At 38.9% G+C, this 19,230-nt stretch overlaps 1 protein-coding gene across 2 annotated transcripts in view; it reads right to left on the minus strand.

Annotated features, from left to right (window-relative positions):
* Positions 1 to 11,729, minus strand: part of cpxm2 (carboxypeptidase X (M14 family), member 2) — a 28,788-nt gene extending 17,059 nt beyond the window's left edge. Inside the window, exons 1-5 of one of the 2 annotated variants that reach the window (XM_086303922.1) lie at positions 11,605 to 11,729; positions 10,972 to 11,436; positions 8,309 to 8,410; positions 3,852 to 3,961; positions 1,223 to 1,362 (exon numbers count right to left, since the gene is read on the minus strand). In XM_086303922.1, the coding sequence (XP_086160048.1) occupies positions 1,223 to 1,362; positions 3,852 to 3,961; positions 8,309 to 8,410; positions 10,972 to 11,254 (635 nt within the window). In that variant the 5' untranslated portion in view covers positions 11,255 to 11,436; positions 11,605 to 11,729. Of the gene's footprint in view, positions 1 to 1,222; positions 1,363 to 3,851; positions 3,962 to 8,308; positions 8,411 to 10,971; positions 11,441 to 11,604 lie in introns of those variants that run through there. The other variant, XM_086303924.1, reaches the window with a different exon arrangement.
* Positions 11,730 to 19,230: the final 7,501 nt, after the last annotated feature.

Here is a 19,230-nt window from a genome sequence, read left to right on the forward strand (position 1 = left end):
TGGCTTTAAAAACAGTATACACTGCGGCACAGTAATTGAAGCAATAGTGACTTGTAGGTGGTTTCTAAATTTAAGAGTAAACGCATGTGTGGATACTCAAAGAAGACCTGGCACACTTGTTGTTCAGATGTAGCAGTGGGAGGTGGGAGATATTTATAATTAAGTACATAAGACTCCACTGAGCCATTATGGTGCTGCAGTTTTTGTTTTACATATAGCTGCACACTCTTTCTAAAAGCATTTTTAAATAATAATGCCTACTTGTTGCATCTCTTTTTCCCTCTACATCTGACTGTGTTCAACAAGTCCATAAGGCTGTACAGTCTCTCTCCTCTGATGTGTTATTTCTAAAAATGTGGTGACCTTTTAAGAGTAATGAAAGAATCAGGCTGCACTCCAATCAGTCATATTCATAAATCCTTAATCCCACTGTGAGGGGATCAGAAAAGCCTCATGAAAAGGCCAAACACCAGTGAAGGTTCGGTGCCATGTAGACAAGATTGAAAAGCTTGTTTTGTTTATGTTCGTGGAGTTAAATTTTCCAGATGGATTCAAGGGAAAATCCAAGAATTTCGGAATGGTTATGTCCGTCTACGTTCAGTTTTATTACGGAGAGTCATTTTGAAACTCGTGCAACATGTAAACTGTTTTATGACCATTTACTGTGCTTGAGTTTGTATTAGCAACGTTAAGGGCGCGGCTCCATGAGTGGCAAAGCTAAATCTGTGACTCTGCCATGCGAGATTTACAGATTCATACTGAAACAGTATAATGTCATACTGTACTGAACAATAACTGCATAAGAGCAGAGAAACAACATCTGCAAAGCAAAAGGATTCTCAATATTTACTCTTGATGGAAAATTATTCAAGTTTCTCTATTCAAAGTTCAGGTAAATGGTTGCATGATAATGTTTTCAGTCTTGATTTTATCTCCCTGTTGTATAAAACATAAAAAGGACTTAATCAAGGTTAGTGGTTAATGCAAAGATTGCCTACATTCATAAACATTACATAACACTGCGCTTGATATTCAGTTATAAATCTCCTTGCAGATTTTCTTTAGAATTTTTTTCACAAATATATCAAAACAGGCTCCAATAGCCTGCATAAAATCCATCCCACATATTTATCCTGTTATGTTTCATGGACAAGAACAATCTAGATCCTCACTGTGCAACCATCTGCAACTCTCCATACATGTCTGCTGGGTTCCTACTCACGACCAGAGGGAGCTCCTGCCTTGTGTGATGACCCCAGTGAACTTTGTCAGCCTCCTGGCATCCACCTCAAACCACTGTAGAGTGTCATCTCTCCCAGCACACCAGGCCCCGTCATAGAGGTCATCTTCATAAAGGCCAGCCTGCAGGTCAGAAAAAGCCAATTTAATTCCACGTGTGCTTACAGTCTGAATATGGTCCAACACACTGACTGGGAACATTTTTTTCTTTTATAAAATTCTAATTAAAACTTACTATTGAAGTGTTTTATAATGGAGACAGTGAAGTGTGAAGAATATCTTCTGAAATAAGGTGTATTAACTATAAATTTTACTATGTACGTACAAGCCTACTCTTTTTTTCTGTCACATAAAAAGAGCGAACAAGAGAAAAAAACAGAGCCAGTGAAGCAGAGTTATAGGAATGAGCACGTCTATAAAACCGGGCTCAGTGTTGAAAACTGTCCTTCCTCTCCTGCAACTCTTTCCAAATCCCACCATTTCTGTTTTTGTGTAACTCTTTTAGTATGATGTACGAATCTGGTGCAATAGCTGAAAATGTTGCACTGATTATAAGGGATCAAATGCTACTCTGTAAAGCCTGTGCTGTACCAGTCAACACACTGGCTCAGAGTACGAACACTCATTTTCATATTGCATGCTTACAGGCTTGACTGTTTATTTTTATCATCTAAATTTAAACATTAGAATGAGATACTTCACTACAGATGTTAAGGGCATGGAGTCATTTCCTCCTTACCATGACTTTCACATGCTTTAATCAGAAAGATTAGGATGTTAAAGGCCATAATATAAATTCAACAGCTGATCCTAATTCCAGTTACAAAGGGGTTAGGCAAGGAAAGGGAAGATACATTAACTTATGAAATCCAACAGACATGTGAATGTCTTTATATGCTTCTTTAATTTATATTAGTGTGTAAAAATGTCTTGAGTCACTCCTCATTTCTTTATATTTTCCTTCCACAGAGTGAGAGTTTGTTGCAGGTTTTTAAGTTGTGTTCATTATAGTTCTCCAGGCTTTCTTTCAGCCAACATTTTCCTTGACCCTGACATTTTCAGGAAATATTTTTTTGTTCTTGTTTGCTAAGGCAGTTAACACTGACTGACAAATTACTAAAGAATAAAAAAGACACCTAACTCAGGCATGAACCAGTGTTGTGTCTACACATAACAGACAACTTAGGAAAGAATCAATTTTAAATTGTATTTTTAGGCACTTTGTTACTAAACACTAATTTCTTTCGTCAAAGCAGCAAAAAGTGCCAAAGATATCACAGCTTGGCCTATATGAAATAGTATGTTTGTACCAATGAAGCTCTGTTTTCAATTCTATTTATCTTTGCATGTTTTGCTGCATTTTACTAGAATAACATAATGAAATATAGAGGGACTCAAGAGTTTTGCACAGTATTCGAGCCATAAGAATATTTGGCTTATTTGAATTAAACACCTGGTTCATAGATGACATTTGTAGTCTCTTTTATGTTCTGTTTGTCAGCCAGTTAGAAGGGCGTCTCGAGATATTTTAATGAAAGATGAAATGCGCTGGCTACAGAAAAAAAATATTGACTCCCGTATCACGTGTCTTGTCCAGGTGCAGGCAGTGAGACCTTTTCATGAACTATTTAGTAGAATAAAAGAAAGATGGCACATCACTTCATACAGTATGTTCTGCTACCAGATGGAGACTCCGTTTTGAAACATTACATGTATTACAGATACAAAATTTATATAGGGCTTACTTTTCCTGGTTTTGCTTTCTTTCAATTTTGTTCCTCCATAGATTTTCCTTCTAATGCATGTCTTTCAAACTATAGTTAGGGGTTAGGGTTATATATAGTTATCTTATAGTAGTGTTTTATGTATAGTTAAATGAATCCCAGCTCTTTCAGTATCTTTCATCTAAACAACATATAACACTGAGCACAGGCCTGAGTCAACAGACATCTGCTTTTTGTGGTCCTCCTTATTCTCTTGACACCATCTGTCTTTCTATCATATCTGCGCTTACACACGCACGCGCACACACACATACACAAACACAACAAATCCTCTGTTTTGTCGTTTGCCAGTTAATGTCGTCTTGAGTGGATTAAGTGTATTTGTGCGTGTCATTAATTGTGCAAATAGATTTGGGGCGGTGGAGCTTGCAGAATGTTAGGTTAGCTGCACACTGCATGCAGGCTAATGCACTCAAAGCAAAGCTTGCACTAACAGGAAACACTTCTCTTCTCCCAGATGCCAGTTATTTTTTATTAGGTTTGGGGATGTGCCCCTAGTTTGATGGTAACCTTATTACTTTCACTGTTTAGTTAGCTTTGGGGTATTAAAATATTCAGTGAGCTGAAACAAGAGGATAATGTCATTCAATCTTACAAGGGAAAAGCCAAGTTATCACAGCTCACATCGTTGAGTGCAGCTTAAATATGGATTAAAAATAATACTATCTTTCAATCTTATTTTTTTGTATTTATAATATGGAACCGGAAAGAAAATGCCTTCACAAAATGTTAAAGCTTCCGAGGAAAGACGAGATAGCCCAGGGTATAATACGAGTCCCAACATTTCTGGTAAGTCTGCTATGCCAACACTTTACATTTCCGTCTCACCTGAATGTTAAGGCGACCTCTGTGTGCACCAAGGCCATAGCGTTTGGTAGATGATGCATGAAGCTGAAAATCATCAATCTTCAATGACTCCAGTCCAATGGGAGGGCATTCTAGGTAATGAGAATTACAAATTGGCTTGTGATGGTAATGTTATGTATCATGTGCAGCTGTGGTAGAAAGTTGCTTTTTGCAGAGTATGCAGATGCCCTGAGTCAGACACAATGCATCTGTATAGCTTGAGTAAACAGTAAGGTACAGTTTAGACTTTTCACAAGAAAATTAGAGGATCTAATGATACAACACATAGTTTTATGTGACCACTTTCATTCTAGTAAAAGGAACAATTCTCAACCTTTATCATAGCTGTTGGTGATCATTTTGTGCCTCAGTCCAACTTAGCATAGGGGTCTCACATGAACTACATTTACTTTAGCAGTCTCACAGTGTGATCTTTGTTTTGATTGTTAAACTGATATGAATTCCAAAATGTGTCAGCCTTCACGGGTGATTAATGACTCTGCTTTGAACGCTTGCTTTTTATAATTTAGCAAAGCACACCTATCAAAGTCATCAATCTACACCCTGAATACATGATTAAATAGCTAAAACGACTAAAGCGATATCAGTATCCCGAAGGAAGGAAAAAAAGGGGAAATTGCAGCAGCTACTGCTTTTAGCCTGCTGATAACTTTTTAATGTTATAAATGAGAACACGGCTTGATTTGGGGGGGGGGGGAAAGGTCTATTTTCATTGTTTTAACATGCATTAACCTGCACTAAATAATGAGAATATCAGATAAAAATGAAAACAGATGTTTCTATAACTTGTTTTTTTATGTTCTTTGGCGTAAAGCTAGGGTTAGAATTATGGGAAATTAAAATTAAAATAGATAAAACCATAACCACAATAAAACATCATCTTGAAATTTTATCTCTTATATGGATCAGGCCAAAGAAACTTTCAAGATGTGGCTTCCATTGTGGGATCATTTCCTGCAATGCAACCTGAGCAAACCCTTTCAGATAAACTTCACAACCACCATGTGTGTCATTTTGTTTTTGAACTCTTTCTATAAGCTGAAGGTAAAGTAATACTAATTGGATGTAGCATCATTTCGCAGACTTTCTGACTTTCAGACCCAGAGCATGCAATTGTCTTCACAGGCTGAAAGTCCCCATTTAACCACCATACATACGGTATGAAGTCAAGCAGAAATGCTAAAGTGTAAACAGAATACACTTGGCTTGCACAGATCATGCTAATTAACTGCAGATCTTATTTGTTTTTTTCTTTTAGCTTTTCCTCACTTGAGTCTCTCTGGAATATCTTTATACTTTCACAGTGTATGTGTCAAAAATTTTACTTTTATTATCACAAGCTTCACACTTTACAAACTGAGATGACACAACATATTTTTTTTACATCCTAAACTTTACGGTTTTATGTCCAAATTACAGATTTAGAAATCTACATGAATGCAACTCCAATAAAGAGATGTCTAATCTCTTATCCACTGGATCCCATAAAATACTGATAGTTTCAGTGATGACAATTAGCAGCCATCAAATCAAATAATCAACTGATAATTATCTCTGTGAGTGCAGAAGTTATTCAGTATCACCAACTAATGCTCCAGCAATGGGTTGGTTGCCTAGCACCCATACTCAAGATAGATTTCCGAAAAACACGCAGATAAAACTCAGTCCCTGAGAGCTGCACATCACTAAAAGAGCTTTTGTTTGCTGCTGTAGAGCATTTGGAGTTTATTTGGACAGATGCCTGTATTTAAGTGATTGCAGAAACTGAGGTGACGTATACTGAACAGAACTACTTGGGTGATATTGGCTCATCTTTTAACAGTGCAAGGGAAATCATCCAGTGAGGGCCAAATGGGCAAATCAAAGTTGACGTGTGAAATCTCTGCTGCCCAAAAGCTCTTTAGGTCAGATCAGGCTGTTTGCAGACTTCCCTGGATCACAGCAATGGAATTTCAGCGCAAGAATTTCCGATTGGGCACCAGAGTGTTTGTACATGCGGCATATGCTGCACATGTCGCTGTCACACAGCCAGGCTGGCCTTCATAAATGAACAACCAGAAGTGTAACAGGCTGAAAAAAAAAGACAAGTGAACTTTCCTTCTTTTACCTCTGCAGTAAGATTTAAATTTCTTCCAAAAGATGAAGCTGACTTTGCATACCTGACTGAAATATTTCAAACATTGCCAACCACAATCCCTGAGAGACACAACAGACAAAGAGGATCAGCATGCAGAATCTGCACATGCATGTCTTGATTTATGTTTGATGCATAAAGCAAACATAGCTCGAGCTCAAATTAATTCCTGCTGTAAAACTGAAGCGTAAAATTTGATTAACAAGCCAAAGGCAAAGCCGCTGGGAAGACCAGCTAGCGTAGTATTTATAGTAACTCTATACAGTAATAAAATATGTGTTGCTGCACTTGCGACCCTGTGAATATATTTAAAATGCTCTCAGATTCACATTGTAAGTCCGTGGGGCTTCTGAATGCAGCGATCACAACATATTAGGGACAAGCCTAGCCCACAAAGCAGCCCAAGGATCAAGGTTAGCAGAACAAAAAAATAGATGGTTGTCTGCTTTCCTGCAAAGTCCTAAATCATCATTACCATCTGCATCCAATCCTTCACAAGAGGACCCCCACATACACACATCTGCCTTCAAAAGCAACGTGTAATAAAAATGACAAAATAGATACTGAAGGCATTGCTATTTAGGCTAACTGCCTACTTATCGCTGAGGCCAAAACCTAATTCTGTCAGTTACAAGCTCTCATTTTACATTTTGTGGTATAATAATGAAATATTTTCTGTGTATGATTTATTCATATTAGGATGTTTATGTGCTGTGAGTTTGAAACTGTTTCCAAACTAAAAGAAGTCAGCCCTTTATTTATTAGATACACTTTGAGGAAACACTTTGAACACTTGGGCAACAACTTCAACTGTTTCCAGTAAACTTTATTTAGTTTTTTAAACTAAGTAAATAGAATCACCATCCCTTGAGTTACAAAGCCCATATGATCACTTCACCATCAGTAAGTACTGCATCCAGTGCTAGGAAGTCAACTTTGGCACCCGCCAGTGTGTTGAATTTCTCGACATTTCCCAAGACTGTAACTCATTTTTAAATGACACAATACTTACTATTTATTCCCCTTACAAAAGCGACATTGTTTCGCCGTAATAGAAAAATTATTTAACAACTCAGTGTGCCAGAAGTAAGCCTCCCTACAACCCTTAATCCATTTTCTTTTCACTTTTCATCAGCCGAGCAGAAAGAAGAATGGGGTTTTTATCAAAGCCAGCATCTGCAGCTTTACAGAGTACATGTGACAAATCCTAGTTGAAATATTTGTTTCAGCTGATTTCTGTTACATCCGACGTGAATAATGAATGAGCTGTTGAAACATCTGCTGAATGAAACCTTGAAAATCCCTTTTGGTCTCAGATTACCAAAAACTCTCATTTGTTTTGGTATGTGCATGTGGCAGACACTCATGTTCTCCTTGACTTTTGACAACAGCCAAATAATTAACATTTCAGAGGTGGAACAAGTTCTGAGTATTGGAGGTCTTGATCTATAGAAAGTATAAGCCCTGAATTCCTGCCTCTGATAAATTAGCTGCTACCAGAAGCTGCTGAAACATATTCAAAAACCAGATTGAAGTTTAAGTCTTGATTTTTTAAGTCTGCACCGCATCTTGACAGTTCAAGGCATGCCAGGCATGTCGGCATAAAGTTCCTATTTTCCATCATGAAATAGTATCCAACTTTCTGCTCTGCTGCATGAATGCCAAATTAAAAATGGCAACCTTTCTCCCTGTCTTGTTTGCATAGCTTCAACATAAACACATAAATTTGCAGTTGGCCCCAGTCACTCTTAATTTCCCAGTATTAATAAATAGAGCTTCCTGCAATAGAAGAAAAAAAAAAGAAAGGTCTTATCCTGTGTAAATAAGTCAAATAATGGCAATATTAGTACATTATGAGTTGTGGAAATTGTGAGGTTAAACCACACACACTTTGCACTGAATCACACTTTGAGTGGAGCAAGTTGACGTGCCAAAAACACAACTGGGGCATCCTGGTTTTAGTTTATATACAAATATACTGTGATCCATGGAAACCAAACACAATGCTTCATAGGCAAAGAAGACATCAGTGCCTCTGCGGCTAGACTCCAGTTCTGAGAGCATCATCTTATATTGCCAAACCTTTCCTCTCAGGGAAAATATGGTTTCTGAAAACACTTACTCTACCCAAAAGATTTGTCATCTCTGAGAGAGCTTGTATCTTTTTTCCCACCATAGAAATGATCCTTGCACAGTGCAGTATAGATGATTTTTTATGAGATCATGAATTTCCCATAACAAGTGAGTGTCAACTTTGATTTGCCCGTTTGGCTTTTTTACTCACCCTTTTTTATCGGGTTGTATTGTTGTTCTCCTTCTGAGACGCTGTTTGGGTTTTTCACTGCAGTCTTCTTGGTTTTCTCTGCCTTTTTGTCGGGGGATTTTACTAAGGAAGGAATTGAAATGTTAAAAAGGGAAAAGAAAAGAAAATTATAAAAGGCTGAATCACATTTTAAATTGCTGATCCACTGATGTCAACGCAGAATTTGATAGGAAAAGTGATGACAAAGGAGAAAATGGTAATGGATTCAGGAATGGGGACTGAACCAAAAAATTATTTCTGGGCACAGAATCTGAAAACATTTAACTCTTGTGCTCCCTACATTCAGTTCATGTCTGTCTGCCTCTCACGTTAGATAAATAATGCATTTGAATTTGCACGTTTCTTGAAGTTCTCATATTAAATAATCAGGAAATCAAGGTTCAAATACATCATAAATACACCCAGTACATGCAGCAGGGTATGGGGCAGTGAGTTAACATTAAAGGTACTGAAAATGCTTTTTATTTGACTGAAGTTTGGGATGGGCTCCACATGACAACAGCTCTTCTCACATCTGTAAGTCTTTATCTGCATCTCTTTCTGGGGACAGGTTCAACTCCGCAGCGCTCTGAGCTCCACATGTGCTTCAGCAAAACCGATTAAGAAAGCACCAGCATATGGTTGTTGAGACACTGGTGAAATACTAGCACTACACATGACATTTAGTTAATCATAGTACAGTAGAAATATGACATTAAACTCCACTAAATGAATTCCAGAGATCCTACTTACGAGAAGCAGTGAAGGGATGGGTTCTTCCACGCAACAATCATCAATAAAAAATGCTCACTCTCCACATTTAAACTGTTCCCTACACTGACACTAAGATGTTAAGAAACTTCTATTCTTCTTCTCTCTTTAAGACTCTTAAGGTAAAGTAAAATATTGATTGTCATTGTGGATTTCAGTTGAAAGCAAATCTCAATTCATGACTAATTCTTTTTATTTTTTTGACACTTCAGTGCAGTCGTGAAAGCTGGAAATACAACATATATAACATGCAAGGAAACAATCGAGTCTTCTGCTGGCGCACCTCTAACTAATGGTCCTACACTAGCTTTGTTCACCAGCTAGTTTCTGTGCATTCCTGTTAGAAAAAGGTAACGTACAGCTTTTTTTGTTCTGTAGCTCGATGTCTATTTTGTCTGCAGAAAGATGTAGCTAGTTAATATTAGGTACAATTAATATTTAAAAAGAAAACTGTTTAAAAGTGCAGCTTTAAATACAACACTTGCATCTAAACATTTTCTTTGGCTTATCCAATTCAGGTTTGCATCTGGGCTGGAGCCTATCCCTGCTGTCATTGGGTAAGAGGCGGGGTACGTGCTTAGCAGGTCAACCAGACTGCCACGCGACTAACGCTGAGACATCTATTCACACCTACTTTCAATTTAGAATCAGCAAAAAAAACAGCAAGCTTGTGAACAGACTGCAGGAGGAAGCCTAAGTACCCAAAGAGGCACAGAGAGAACATGAGGATCACTCGCAGACAGGCCCCAGGCCCTGAGGCTCTGAGGTGACAGTGCCACCTCACCGACACAGATACTGTAAATAACTTTATCTGGAAGACACTAAAGTGATTAAGATGCATTTAATTCGATAAAAACTGTAATTGTAGGGAAGAAGCAGCTTCTGTATCACTGTTAACACCTTCCTCCTCCAGTCTCACCTGCAGCAGGTATCTCTGCTGAGACACGTGAAGTCAGATGCCTGAAACATGAGGTCACTTTCTACACAGCTGCACTACGCCATCAGCCACCAACCAACACAAACCCTCACAGCCTGTTACTGTCTCCCAATCACCTGGCAGCATTTCAAACACACCTACAAACCTGCTCCTGCATGAGCAGAAACTCTTTGAGAATGAGATTCAAGCTGTCCATTTCAACATGGACTACAGGAAGACCGCACTGCTGGTGCTTGTTACTTTTTGGGATAGCACAAGTTTCACATGTGCACTGCACACCACCACACAGTGCAATCCTAATCTCAACCATGCATGAAGCTTTAAATCCTGCTGTTGTGCTGCAGCCAAACAGAAACATGGGTCTGTATGCATACTGAGTAGTGAGGAGGACGACTACATCATGAGATCATTATTTTTATGAGTCAGTGAGCACATCAGGGTTGAATATGATGCCTCCAAATTTTTCATCTCTATTCATCGATTAGCATGAGCGTCGGCTGACTCTGGTGACTCTGAGAAAAGGTGATTATGAGTGATGTTTCCCTTTTTCCACACAGAAAGCACCCAATGATGCAAAATGCCAAATAATATGACATTTGTGATGTTATTTAATTCCAAATAATATTGACTATGAAAAATAAAATGCTAGAATGACTGTTTTAAAAACTGAAACCTGTCTCAACACTATCTCATAAGTTTACCTTTCCTATGGATTTAACAGAAAAAGAGGTTGCAGCAGCACAAGATACTGTTAGAATTGTCTGTTATCCAATCTTAAAGATCACTAATGCTCATTGATTGCTAATGATCATGCTTTTGTAGAGGATTTCTAAAAGAAAATGTACAGCAATACACAAAAAACTGATAAAAACTCACTGATATTGTTTTTCTTTAAAAGTTGCTTAAGTTGCTCTCTAAGTCACAGCAGTGTTTTTACCCGTTTTTGCATCTGCTGGGGTTTTATCTGTCTTCTTACTGCTGTCTGACTTCGCCTTGGCAGTCTTCTTGGCAGAATGCTCCTTTGGGTCTTCCTCACCATCGGGTATAAAGGAATTTTGCTTCTCCAACACCTGGACCTGGTTGTATTGTTCTCTTATCAGCAGCCCCTGCATGTAGTAATCCTCATCCTCACCGACAGAGCCGTGGCTAAGGTCTGCCAACCCCACAAGGAGTCCCAGCAGGGCCAGGGGGGTTAAGAGCCTGAGGTGTTTTCTTATCATTTTCTGGGGATTACCTCCAGTTGAGAGTCCTGATGCTGTCTCCAGAGGAGCCTGCTGCTGCTGCCATCAACTGCTCGCCTTTCTCTCCCTTCCCACTCCAACAGGAAGAGTTCACAAAGTTTTCAAAGCACTCCTAGTCACTGACGAAAGCTGGGAGCCAGAGGGTCCATGGACGCCTCTGCCTGAGAAAAATGCAGCGAGGGAGGGAGAAACAGAGAGCAGGAGATGAGGAAGCAGAAAGGGAAGAGGCAGGAAGACAGACAATACAGTTCTGTTTAGGATGCCACGAGGCATGGTAGAGACAGAAACTGACACATTTGGGATCAGCTGTCATATTCATCTCCTCCTACCTTCTCTGATCAGAGAAAAGTTTACTCTATCATGTGCGGGGGAAGCAACTGGGAGACCTAAGCAACCCTTAAACAGTTTTCAATTCTGGATCTTCAAAGGAAAAGCAGCACTAAGTATCCTTCTTGTGCCCACATGAGGTCTAAATTGGCACAACACATGTATCACCAAGCAAACAGGCACCGTGATCCACCTTTTTTTAGTTTGACGAGTCGGTTACAAATGTGTGTGCATCCGATAGTAAAAGTGTATTTAATCAGCGACCATTATACATCCTTTGCTTCAGCCAAGACATGTGTGGACTCTTCAGTAGTCTGCACGTTAACAAGCAGTGGAAATTAACAAAACACAGTCTCTGTGGAGCATTCAGGCATGTTCCAACACAGGGATGGAGCGCTGCCCTGTGTGTCACTGCTTATCACATCATGAAGCTTTTCCTCTTTTTTTTTCTTCCCCTCTCTCTCCCTCGCTTTCATACAGCCATGACTGCAGCAGCTGATGGAGCCTCACTTTCATAACAAGATGATAACAAAGCCTAAAGCGAGAGTCAAACTGGCAGATTCTTTATTAAACCATAATTTGTCCGCTGAAGAGAGTTTTCTTTAGGTAAAATTAGAGGGGAAAAAGAGATAGAGAGAAAGGTTTTCTCTTGAGTGTGTGCTTTTTGTGTTAATGCTAAGAAAAGAAATGTCTAGCCTTGGGCTTAAAAGATGTAGTCATAAGGAGCGGGGATTCCACCAAGCATTCGCACAACTAATAGCTACAGCTTCTGACATTTCATCAAGCTGAGGCAAGACAAACTAAGGCAGATATAATAATCCCTTAACAAGCCTGGTGGCCTGCCTGAATGCTGCCCAATTTAAATGTGCTGGTTCATTACACATAACTCATGTAGATGGACAGAAAACTGCAAAGGTTGCCTGGAAATCACTCACACCTGAGACTGAGACAGCCTCTGAACGGAGGCTAAAGTGGGCAGAGGCTGCAGGCTAATCACAGAAGAACAGGATCTGGAGTGGGTGGACAGCTCAGGGCTGGAAGACTCTGTTCAGCTGGCATAATCCTTCGCCAGCTAGGCAGCCATTCACTGCTCGCCCACTTCTCATCTAGACTACACCCATCCTGAGCCGTATGGGAGGAAAGGAAGGAGGGATGAGAAGAAGGCATCCAAAAAGGACTATAAAACTTTACTGAACAGGCTTTGAGACAAATGTCAGCCCTTTCTGCTAAAGCAACCACAACTGTCAGTGAGTTTCTCAAATGCAGGACCGCACCGTGGCTGTGATGCCTCTGCAGACAAGAATGTCTTGTATTAAAAGCTGGTAACATGACAGATCGCTTCTTTGAAACAGCCTCTAGGATTTCAGCTTTGATTCTCAACAAGTTGTGTTGCCCAGTTATTTTTTTTGTAACTGAATCTAACTAAAAGGAAGCTATATTTTGTTTTACTAAACGCAAAATAGGCACGCAAGAATTAAACAACCCCCTTTAGCCCTCTGCACATCAGCTGACACTTTATCTTTATTCTCAGGCACATCTTTCTTTTTATTTTAACATGGTGCACAAAACACGCTCTTCAAATATTTACCACAGGCGTCAGTGCATTATAATATTTGTGACATCAGTGGACAGATCATTTTGGCAGTTTCAACAGGTTCACCTTGCAAAGTTTCATATAAGAAGCATTAGAAACATTTTGGGGGAAATGGCAGCTTTTAGGATGAGGTTTGATTAAGTAATAATAATTTAATATTATGAGAAGAGAGTGTGTGTATGTGGACTAAAATGAAGGTGTTTGGAGTCTGCAGAATTATCTAGGTACTACTCCACTTGTCTTTGTGTTTTATTTTCAAGCTCCTGTTGTTTGCTTTGAAAATTAGTTTTCGCTGTTGTTGCTGTGCAGCTTTCAAAATGAAATGCGGATAGCAAAAAGGCCCAACAACCCTTATGTAATCTTCCACTTCATTTGTTAGTAGAAATGTGACCTACAGAACGGATATATTAGAGCGTAGACGCTATTTAATCTTGGTTAACATTTATTAAAGCATGAAATGATTTCCTAAACTCGACGTCAGAGTTTAATATACCTGATCTGGTGCCGGCTTATCAAACAGCTGCTTATCAGGCTGTGAAGTATAGAGCAGCTTGAGGCAGGAATGTTGTGACAATAGCTGTCTTTCTCAGTGAAGAACACCCAAGGTAGGAGTGATGGCCTCTGCCTCTCTCCATAATCTCTCACAGGGAGAAAATCCCCTGGCTGAATTCTCATTAACTGGGCGTCAGTGCCTAGAGTGACAGGTTAGAAACTCAATGGCAAATTTCTCCCTGCTGCTGCTTTGTCACTATGTAACTGATGAAAAAGGGGACACTGACTTGAGACTGTGAATCCAATGGTACAGTAGGGCATGGTAAGGCCAAGTTTGGTGGACAGTGGTAATTGTAATGAGTGCTTAAAATGGAGAGTGCTTTGCTTTTCATGCAAGGAGAGAACCTCATTAATGTTTTAAAGTCTCACACAAAGAGGCTGAAATGTATGCATGCAAACACCTTCAGTGATCATCCATCAAAAACAACCTTGGATGTGCCACACTGGCTTGTGCCCTATATTTCTACTAAATTCACATCCAAAGAGTTTATCCTGCCTGAGCGGGACAAACCCACCTTGACCTATTTATTTATTTACATGTAAAACAAAATGTGATATGACACATTTATAGATCCAAAACAGGGCATATTGCAACCTTGGGATTTACTGCTTTAAAGTATGTACATTTCATTAGGAACGACTCTCAAATCTTGGCACTACGTCTGACAAGCGGCAAGCTAAAGCTGAAAGCTAAATCACTGAAAGGTAAATGTGTTCCACACAAGGATGAGGCTGGTGCTGTCAGAGTTTGAATGTAAAAGCGGTGCTATATTAACCCAAATGATGCAGGAATACGATAAGTGCAGTAGAGCTTTGACACACTTAAGGCTTGGAATGCATATTAGAATGATCATCTTTAACAATCCATAAAAAAAGGAATGTCTGCCACATAAAAAAGTTTAAAAAACTGTGTCTGTATCACTAAAATTGGCGAAATTAAGTGGTGAACATCTCTCATCACAGCATAGTGTGACAAGAAGGTAACAGCCCAGTGCTGGGTCTTAGCAATATTTCTTCTGTGTCCATGGAAACTGTGAGAAATGTGGCAATGGTCAATTTGCTCGACCAGCACACATGCAGAGCAGTCTGTTTTGAGACTGGAGGTCTGTGTCAGCTTATGTTTTCATGGTGTCCTTCATGGAACTCAGCTTGTTTCACCACTCAAGATGCCAGCAAATTTTTACTGGTCTGATTATAGCCAATAGATCCAATGCTTAATCTTGCTTTAGGTAGTGGGATCACAAAAGATGGTGAGATTTCTTTGCTGTTGTATAATGCTATAATGAATGAATGAAATGAAATAACACTCCTCTCTATTTTTCACTTTTATTTGATTTGAACAGATGGCTTTAGCCTCTGGATATAAAGACAGTATAGAAATACTTTAGAATTATCTTAATATTTTAATGGCATGTAGAAGATGACTTATGTGGTTGCAAAGATAAGTCAGTGACAAAATGAACCTACTTCTCAACTGATTTGTGACCTCGGTAAGCAATTTCCTAATTACCTCCACCAAGGAGGTTATGTTTTTGGTACCATTTGTATGCGTGTCTGCATGTGTGTCACACTGTCTGTTTGAAAACAAGGTAGCACCAAAGGTTTTTATTGAATTCTGTTACATCTTTGTTGGGGTATAGAGTGGGATCATGTTAATAATCCACTAAAATTTGACTTACATCCACCAAGGCCCTCAACTAAGGTCACCTTAATGATTTACTGGTTGAAAATTGACGGAAAGCCTTATAACTTAGAAACTATGCTTCTTACAAGAGTAGTGTATATTGTAAACTAATCGAAAGAGTTAAAATGTCATGTCACATTTGACCTCTGACCCCTTTTTTAAGGTCAATAGTTTGATCTGAAGGTCAAATTCATAATAATGCTACACAGAGCTATTTAAAACAAAGTTTCTTACTGGTATTGTTTGTACTGCCAATATATGGGCATATAGGGAATTATATATGTGGGTTCCTCGGATCTCACTTTACCATTTCATATCTGCCTTTCTTTAAAAAATAACTCCACAATGTATTATATGTTTGTTTATGATGAGGTGATTAAGAAAATGGATGGATGGACTGATGTGATGACATTCAAATGATTCATTTCTTTCAGTTTTGTTTTTATTTATATATTAAATCAAATTATATTTAGTGCAGCATAGTGGCATCTTTTCCTAATCTTTATAATGAGAATATTGCTAAAGGAGAACTGCCCCGTCTGGACTGGAGCATGAAACGTCCTGCAGTTTCTATACACAGCATTTCAACAACTTTGAACATTGCTTTGATTGCTTTTTCATCTGGATTATTTCTAGAAGCTGTCAGCAGTTAATTCTACCCGTAAAAATACACCCCATTTCTTAAAATTAGCAGTTAGTTGGTGCAAAGAAAAGTGAATACTCATAATTCATAATATAATATTAGTATTATATGCAATTATACATTGTTTATAGCTTATTTCTACCATGGTTAACTAACTACAATACTTTCAGGGCTAAATATTACTGACCTCAATTAAAAAATCTGTTAAAGTTACTTCTTCTAAATCCTCAAAGCAAATGTTTAAACTGGAAGTGAATAGTGGTTTGTCACTGTGTGTAGTGTCTGGTTTATTCAGGCCAGCTAAATATACTTGGACATCTGTCTTTCACACTGGGTACAAACCAGTCTTTTGGTTTTCTACTTTCGCATTGACTGTGTTTTCATACAACAGCACTGCGTGGTTACTGTAGAAACTATTACATTTATTTTATTTCTGCAATTACGTGAAATTTATTTCTGTTTTTGGTTTGTTAAGCTCAGAATGTCGCCCCACTGGGGACCTGTAAAGCATTTTTATCTATTTATCACATACTCAGACCTCAAGCTGTTCTTCAACAATGTCAGTTTTATAACACAGTGGCCTGGAGCCTGTTGCTGTGCTGATGTGTTTCAGCACAGCCGCCCTCAGTTTCCTCCCAGAAAAGATTCCCTTCCTGAACACCTGTGTTTCTAATTCTTTGTCTAAATCTGCCCTGGCTATGACTGGGGCAGATTCCAGCTGGATGTGACCAAAATAAGGCCAGATGTTCACATCTAATGTCAGTGATATAAAGAGAGAGTTTTTTGAATGAATGAATGACTGAAACAAACTGGTTTAATATTGCAGCTGCATCCAGTGAACTGATACTAAAGCACTGTTCAAGAGTGGGCACCTCTAAGGACATGTGTCAGTTTTGCTTCAAGACGAGGATCCGCCCAGACACAGATGTAACCACATTAGAATTCTGTGCTGTTCTCAGATGCTTGGCTAGAGTCTGATGTGAAAGCTAATGCAGAGCAACGACCATAGATCCAGTGAACCTTGTTGAACAATGACACAATTTCAAGGGCACAAGAGGCTCAGAAGAAGCAAAGAAGTAACATCTGGTTTAACACATTCTCCACTTTTAAGAATTTGCCCTGATTAAAAATAGCTGAAGTGACAAATATGCCATATGGAGACTTGTCAACACTAAACAGAACCATATAAGGACAAGGAGGTAAACAAGCATGAAAGGCAGTGGCTTCCCTTATTTGTGGAGAAACGGCTTTCTAACAGTGCCATCGTGTCTTAGCTTAGTTTAGACTATGTGGAGAAAAAAACATAACCAGGCCAATCAGTAATAACAATCTCTGCCAAGGACCATTTCTATTTCTATGTGTGTCCAAAACAGATAAAACTGCATAGCACTGTATATCACAAGCAGATGTTTTCAGCCCTTCCAACAAAATCAGAAAGCTGAACAGATCTCACAGGACTGTTCTGTTTAATATTATCAGCTTACTTTTGCATTCTTGTGTATACTATTAAAAAAGTTAACTGATTAATATTGCTATATTTTACCTAACTGAGGCAATGGTTTTATTTTAAAGATTGCGTTCCTCAGTCTCTCTAACGTCAGTGGGCATAACTGGGCCTCACACAGCCTCTTCAGATACAACTGGCAGGCTATCAGAGCACTTAATTAGCATGATGGATTGCAAATGTTTGTTGCATAAACTTGTTTATCCAGTCTTTCTTTCTTGTTGTCACAAGAAACTCTCTGTGGCACTCTCTCTTACAGACAATAGAGACACACAGAACTGCGATTCAAAAGAATATACTTTTTCTTTTTTTTCTCAGCTCATTTCAGGGTATGAAGGATGGTTATGAGCAAGAATAGCAGCAGTAAGGTTCCTAATATAATTTTATACCCAGTTGGTCAAAAGTCTGAAGGTCTAACATTAACTTAAAGGACCACTATAGCATTAAGAATCCCGGAAGATCCGGGACAGTTTAATTTGACAGAAGACTAAAGAGAGCTGAGAAGGACAGCAGACAACTTGGAGGACAGCAAAAGAGTTAAGAGATATTTGATGAGAAGAAACGAAAAAACGATGGCGTAAAACAGGGAGCCCTCGCTGCTAAAGCCCTGCTTCGAAGCTTATCCAAACTGACAGAGAAGAAATGGACCTGGGGAGAAAAGGTCTCCCAAACACATCTAAGGTCCTGTAGTGAATATCATAAATGTGACCTGAAACACGATGTCTGCATCGTCATGCTGCTGGCATACACCCCCAACTCCTCTTTTTTCATGTTTTCCTTTTAGTCAACAAATCATATAAAAGAACGTTTTAACTTCTCATTATCTTCCAACCTTCCTAGCCTGTCTGTAAAACTTAGACACCAGCCCACTGATTTATACACAAACCTTTGCTTCTAACACAAAGTGGCAGTGGGGATCTAACATGTGTGCAGACTGACTGAAAATAAGAGAGTGGATGCATTTATAGTAAAAGACAAAAAGCATTAAAAAAAAACAGTGTAGCAACTTGTCTCATTCACATGTTTTTTGACAACAGGTCTCATCATAAAATTGAAAAATCGTATTTTGATGCTGCTACTATACCAGAGCTATATATTCACTCACAGGACATGAGGATATCTGTTTTATTTGTTACACCTTTCTAGTACCAGGATTCATAGACTCAACAAGGTGCTAGAAACATTCCTCAGAGATTTTGGTCCATATTGACATGAGAAGTTTCTGCAAATTTGTAGGCTACACATCCATTATGCAAAAGTTGCTCTGTTAGATTGAGATCTGGTGACTGTAGAGGTCATTTGAGTACAGTCAATTCATATTCAACCTGATGGGTACACTGCTCATAATCCCAATGTCACAGCAGAACTTGAGACTCATTAGACCAATCTTCCAATCTTCTATGGGGTCCAATTTTGGTCAACCCATGCAAACTGTAGCCTCAGTTTCCTGTTCTTAGCTAACAGAAGTGGCACCCTGTCATGGTGACTAGGCTGGACTCAAGTGCAGGACTTAGAACTGTTCAGACAGAACAAGGTTTATTTACAGCAGTGGGTGGAATAATTACATATGTACAGTGAGAGGGAGAAAAGGGGTCCAGGGATTCCAGGTGTAGGTCCAGGGTTGGGGAACAGTCACGCTCACAGTCCTCTT

The sequence above is a fragment of the Aulonocara sp. 'chitande type north' Nkhata Bay genome, linkage group LG8, assembly GCF_057382095.1.
Source record: "Aulonocara sp. 'chitande type north' Nkhata Bay isolate Kocher_YH1m ecotype deep benthic linkage group LG8, A_spYH_male_GT1.1, whole genome shotgun sequence".
NCBI classification, from domain to species: Eukaryota; Metazoa; Chordata; class Actinopteri; order Cichliformes; family Cichlidae; genus Aulonocara; species Aulonocara sp. 'chitande type north' Nkhata Bay.